Source organism: Pongo abelii, chromosome 17 (genome assembly GCF_028885655.2).
Source record: "Pongo abelii isolate AG06213 chromosome 17, NHGRI_mPonAbe1-v2.0_pri, whole genome shotgun sequence".
Lineage (NCBI taxonomy): Eukaryota > Metazoa > Chordata > Mammalia > Primates > Hominidae > Pongo > Pongo abelii.
In genome coordinates, this window is record NC_072002.2 from 55,569,707 (window position 1) to 55,576,361 (window position 6,655).

The 6,655-nt window shown below is 38.8% G+C and overlaps 1 protein-coding gene across 1 annotated transcript in view; it reads left to right on the forward strand.

The window, feature by feature from the left end:
- The window catches only part of LOC129051679 (uncharacterized), a 126,288-nt gene extending 122,690 nt beyond the window's left edge, over nt 1–3,598 (forward strand). The window contains exons 5-6 of the mRNA XM_063716798.1: nt 1,170–1,230; nt 3,356–3,598. Of these exons, the coding sequence (XP_063572868.1) occupies nt 1,170–1,230; nt 3,356–3,505 (211 nt within the window). The 3' untranslated portion in view covers nt 3,506–3,598. The remainder of the gene's footprint in view (nt 1–1,169; nt 1,231–3,355) is intronic.
- Nucleotides 3,599–6,655: the final 3,057 nt, after the last annotated feature.

Below are 6,655 nucleotides of genomic sequence, written 5' to 3' on the forward strand. Positions count from 1 at the left end.
AGTGTATCCAATTAAAGAGTTTTATAGTGGTCTAGGTAAGAAATGTTGGCAACATGGACTCAGGCTGTTGCTGGGAAGATCAACACAGGTGGACAGATTTAAAGCTACTTCCGATAAACTGGTCATTCTGGGCTTAAGAATTCAGAGGAAGTTTCGAGGTGGAGATGAAAACTGAGTTAAATCTTGAGGAGCAAGTAAACATGAGTTAAATGGGTAAGGTTTGCAAGAAAATCTCAAGTAAGGAAAACAGCATCTAAAAACAAATGCACATTGAAATATGCAATAAGGCCATGTTCTGGAGTTAATATAGAAGAGTTTGTGCCCTTGTGACTTGAAAAGCTTCAAATGTTAGATGAAATAGACTAAGACAGATAGTGAATAGTAGCTTAAAGAGATTTCAACACAAATTAAGAATCCAATGATCATATTTTTATATAATTACATAGCAAGAATGTTTGTGTTCTAGAAATAAATATAACCACCTTAAATTCCTAGTGCTACCATTTTGTAGATCTGTGATCTTGGAGAGGTTACAAAATCTCCTTAAAATATGTTCTTTAAGCTTTTTTTTTGTTTTAAAAAGTAAAGGAAAGAATAATGCCTACTCCATAGAATAGTTGGGAAGATTAGATGAGATAATGCATACTTAATGCAGTATCTGAAATGTAGTACATGCTCATAATTATTAATTATTTCTTATTACTATTTTTACTAGGAGCACACTCACTGCTATTGCTTATTATCTTAAACCATTTACTTTGGGAGTTTATAAAAGGGAGAGAAAATGTAGGTAATTAATGTGATCAGAGACTGCTTTTGCAGGAGGTGGGGGTTAGAATGGGGCAAATTGTGATGAACATGATGGGAGCATTTCTACGGAGCAAGTATCAAGTCTATTTCAGAGAAATGATCTGTACTATCAAATTCTACTTCACCACCTGATACTGATTGGCTTTGTGTTTGCACCCAAATCTCATCTTGAATTGTACTCCTATAATTCCCACGTGTTGTGGGAGGGACCTGGTGGTAGATAATCAAATCATGGGAGTGGTTTCCTCCATATTGTTCTCATGGTGTTGAACAAGTATCATAAGATTGGATGGGTTTATTAGGGGTTTCCACTTTTGTTTCTTCCTCATTCTCTCTTTGCCTGCTGCCATCCATGTAAGATGGGACTTGCTCCTTCTTGCCTTCCACCGTGATTGTGACCTTCCCCAGCCACATGAAACTGTAAGTACAATTAAACCTCTTTCTTTTGTAAATCACCCAGTCTTGGATATGTCTTTATCACCAGTTTGAAAATGGACTAATACAGTAAATTGGTACCAGTAGAGTGGGGCATTGCTGAAAAGATACCCAAAAATGTGGAAGAGGCTTTGGAACTTGGTAACAGGCAGAAGCTGTAACAGTTTGGAAGGCTCAGAAGAAGACAGGAAAATGTGGAATATTTATAACTTCCTAGAGACTTGTTGAATGGCTTTGCCCAAAATGCTAATAGTGATATGGACAATAAAATCCAGGCTGAGGTAGTCTCAGATGGAGATAACAAACTTGTTGGGAACTGGAGTAAAGGTGACTCTTGCTACATTTTAGCAAAGAGACTGGTGGCATTTTACCCCTGCCCTAGAGATTTGTGGAACTTTGAACTTGAGAGAAATGATTCAGGGTATCTGGCGGAAGCATCAACAGGTGACTTAGGTACAGCTAAAGGCATTCAGTTTTATAAAGCATTGGAAAATTTGTAGCCTGACTATTCAATAGAAAAGAAAAACTGATTTTCTGGGGAGAAATTCAAGCTGGCTGCAGAAATTTGCATAAGTAGGAAGAAGCCTAATGTTAATCCCCAAGACCATGGGGAAAATGCCTCCAGACCATGTCAGAGACCTTCACAGCAGCCATTCCCATCACAGGTCCGGAAGTCCAGGAGGAAAAAGCAGTTTAATGGGCTAAGCCCAGGGTCCCCACACTGGGAGCAGCCTAGGAACTCGGTGCCCTGTGTCCCAGCCATTCCAGCCATGGCCAAAAGGGGCCAACATACAGCTCAGGCTGTAGTTTTAGAGGGTGGGAGCCCCAAACCTTCGCAGCTTCCATGTGGTATTGAGCCTGCAGGTGCACAGAAATCAATAATTGAGGTTTGGGAACCTCCACCTAGATTTCAGAAGATGTATGGAAATGCCTGGATTCCCAGGCAAAAGTTTGCTGCAGGGGTGGGGCCCTCATGGAGAACCTCTACTATAGTAGTGCAGAAGGAAAATGTGGAGTGGTAGCCCCTACGCAAAGTCTCTACTGGGGCACTGCCTCGTGGAGCTGTAGGAAGAGGGCCACTCTTCTCCAGACCCCAGAATGTTAGATCCACCAACAGCTTGCACCATATACCTGGAAAAGCCACACTCAATGCTAGCCCATGAAGCAGCTGGGAGGGAGGCTGTACAAAACCATAGGGGTGGAGCTTCCCAAGACACTGGGAACCCACCTCTTGCATCGGCATGACCTGTATATGAGACCTGGAGTCAAAGGAGCTTTAAAATTTGACTGCCCTGCTGGATTTCAGACTTGCATGGGCCCTGTAGCCCTTTGTTTTGGCCAATTTCTCCCATTTGGAATCGCTGTGTTTACCCGAGGTCTGTACATTCATTGTAGCTAGGAAGTAACTAGCTTGCTTTTGATTTTATAGGTTCATAGGTGGAAGAGACTTGCCTTGTCTCAGATGAGACTTTGGACTGTGGGCTTCTGGGTTAATGCTGAAATGAGTTAAGACTTTGGGGGACTGTTAGGAAGGCATAATTTGTTTTGAAATGTGTTGATATGAGATTTGGAGGTTGCAGGGGTGGAATGATATGGTTTGGCTGTGACCCCACCCAAATCTCAACTTGAAATTTATCTCCCAGGATTCCCATGTATCTTGGAAGGGACCCAGGGGGAAGTAATTTAATCATGGGGGCTGGTCTTTCCCATGCTATTCTCGTGATAGTGAATAAGTCTCAGAAGGTCTGATGGGTTTATCAGGGGTTTCTGCTTTTGCTTCTTCCTTGTTTTCTTTTGCCACTGCCATGTAAGACGTGCCTTTCACCTCCCACCATGACTCTGAGGCCTCCCCAGCCATGTGGAACTATACGTCCAAGTAAACCTCTTTCTTCTCAGTCTCAGATATGTCTTTATCAGCAGTGTAAAAATGAACTAATACAATGAGGTAACAATTATTGGAACACTAGGAAGAAAATGCCAAATACACCAGGCATATTTGTGAATAGATTGCAGTTTTTATATCTGAATCTTTAAATTTACGTAGAAAAACAGAGGAATATTAGTAAAATGGAAGGCAGTTGTCATAGAGGACATTTTCTCTTCTCAACAGAACATTAGAACTCATTGCAAGAGCATGCCAAGACAGGACCAAAGTGGACTCACACCACTGTCTTCGGTGAACCTTGAAAAACTTATCAACACCAAGAACCTGGCCAAGTTAATGAAAAGTGTGAAAGAATGTCTTTCTCTGCTCAACTGAGGAAGTGTTTGAAGAAATGCCTTTGCTGTAGTTCAGCCTTTGGCAGTCATCCCTTGTGGAAGAATACTGAGACCCAAGAAAAGAGGCTGCAAATGGCATTCCAGCCCACAGCTTAATAATTTCAGAAAACTCTGTTGCTTGCCAATATTCCAATAAATACACATATTACAAATAGTAAGAGTCTGTGGGTGTTGTTAACTTATTTATTAAATTCTTCTTAGGGCTTTGTAGGCAGTGCAGCACAGCCACGATCCCCCTTGCACAAAAATGGCTGCCTAGAGCTCCTAGCACAGAAAAATGAATAGAAATACAATTTTCAAGTACAACTCGCAGTTTATTCAGAGTGGAAAATAACTCATATTATGAGCTTTTAGAGAATCAAGAAAGAACATATTAATGCTGCTTTCCTTTAATAGTTCATTTCTCAAATTTGATTTTTATTTTATTTATTTATTTTTAGAAAGACTTGAGGACAGGAAGGGACCTATAACTAATATGACCAGGTTGGGCTTTTCTTTATACACACAAAAAAATCAGCAGATCCAAGATGTAATCTTAGAGAGCACCAATCTCTCCTCACTTTCTGTTGATAGCTTTCACCCTAATAGGATAGGATTGGATTTAAACTCTGCCACTTTAAATCAGCTTTGAATCTTGCATCTAACTCTTCTCCTGGGTTTTAGTGCCATATTGCAATGTTAAAGTGTAAAACTCTGCATCTGCTGAGGCATTTGGCTGGAAAAGCAAGTATGTCAATGGCCGTCCCTCGCTGCCATCACACATATGGAATTTCTGTGTTCAGCTCTGCCATCTGGTCGTTAGGCCAAGATTCACTCTTCATTGAATAAGGACCATCTACCATATCCGTGCCTTTCACAATATGACATTCTTCTCATGGTGTTATTTTGCAGTTCTTATTTGATGACATTTTCTTTTTTCCACAACCTTCTTCCCGTCCCCACCCTCAAAAATATTTTACAAAGAGCAACCTTCAATGCCATTCAGAAAAACAGAAAATAACACATCATGTAATGGATATAATTGGAACAAAAGCAATCAAAATTTTGAGTAGCCTCAAGCATAAAGCTAGGTCTTTCATAGTTATGAATGCTGTTGATTGTGTCTTAGAAGTGTGCAAGGTAGCTGATAGACATACAGCAACCTTAACCCAAAAAAGAAAACGTCTGTTTATTGTCCCAGCCATTCCATTTCCCTTATTTATTAAGTTATCCTGGGACCAGATGATGTTTTCTTTTCTATCACAAGGACACGGACAAACAATGGTATACAACCCTTACTTCAGTATACACTCTGTTGCCGCTGAACTGTCTCCTCCTTAGGAAGATACAAACACCTAACTAGTTCATTTTCTCCTCAAACTCTTCGTTTCCTTATTGGAAGGAAAGAACACAATTTCAGCCAGAAAATAAATACCACCTTATTTCAAAAGTTTTAAAGGAAAATCCTCAGCAACCAGTCAACATAAAACATTGGATAATCAGAAAAAGAATTGGCAGAAACTTTATTAACTTGATAGTAAAAACAAAAAGAATTTAAAATCCGTAGCCAGATTCTTCTGTGAAAAAGATGTTAGCTAAGGGTTGACTTGAAGGAGAATTGTGCATAATTGAGACTTAAAATTCATAATCTGAAACCTTCCCAAACTTTCTCCACAATCTCACCATCCCTAACTCACCTATCCCCTAAACACCAACTTTCACATGTCTCATCAAAATGTAACCAATGTATGTTTCATTCAGTAGGATTCAGTAAACCTCTATATGACTCCAAAACCTGAGCTGTTTACCCTACTCCATTATTCTTTGCTGAGTCATCATGAAGTGTTAGACTTTTAATATACTACCAAACCCAGGACTCCATCTGTAGAGATGCACCTTGGAACTCTGAAATTTGTGTCCACATTATTTTATTCTTTTGATTTCTGCACATCTGAAACATGGAATCCTTTCTATTATAATCCAGGTATGTTTGTTAAAATTAAATAAATGATCTCATATAAGACAAACATCCCCTATAAGGAGTGAGAAGAGATGGAGTGTAATTGCAAAGGGCAAATTTTCTGAAGTCTCAGAGGCTAGGTTAGAATGTTTGCTTTTCCATTTCCTGGTTTTGTAATATGGATCAAGGTAATTCCTTGTCCTGTCTCAATTTCCTCATATGTATGGTGAGAAAATACCTGAAATACAGTGAGATATTGTGATAATTACATTTAAATGCCAAGTTCTTAGCACCATGCTAACACACATTATGGCTTCAGTACAAGATAGTATTTTTATCACTCAGTAAGCAAGTATCCTTGTTATGGAAGAGTGCATTGTGAGATATAAAAGGACTCATATCACTGGTTCTCAAATTCATGCATGTTGTAATCACCTGGGGAATTTTTAAAATGCTAGATCTCATGACTAGAGTTTCTGATACAACTAATGTGAAAGAATGGCTTGAACTGAGCATCAGTAGGTTTAAAAATTCTCCAGGTGTTTCTAATATTTTTAAATTATAATGTTCATGCTACATTCCAGATTAATTAAATCAGAATCTCTATTGGTAAGCCCCAGGCATCAGCATTTTTCAACACTCTCTAGATGTTGATGAGGTGGAGCCAGTTTCAGGAACCACTGCTTCAGATAAAATCCTCCAGTGGTTTTAATCTCTGGCTACACAGTAGAATCATTTTAAGAGACAAGAAGTATTGACACGTGAACCCCATTTTAGAGCAATTTATGGTTAATCTCTGACAATGAGATGCAACAATCTGTAGTTTTAAACGTGATTTTAATATACAGTCAAGATACAGATTCAGTACTCCAGTGGTTCTGGAGTATTCTAGCATACATCACAACAACCTGAAGCAATTGTTAAAACACACATACTTGGGTCTTACCCAGAGAATTTCTGATTAGATAAACATAGATGTAGGGCCTGGTAGTTTGAATGTCTAACAAGTTCTTAGGTTATGCTGCTGCTGATAACCCCATTAAATAAAATGCTAAACTATGAGCACATAGAGATATAAATAAAAATAACTATAAATATTTGATGAGAAATAAGACCTTTACATTGTTACAAATTAGTCTCACAAAATATTTACTTACCAAGGGTAATAGAGTACATTACTTGGAGAAGATT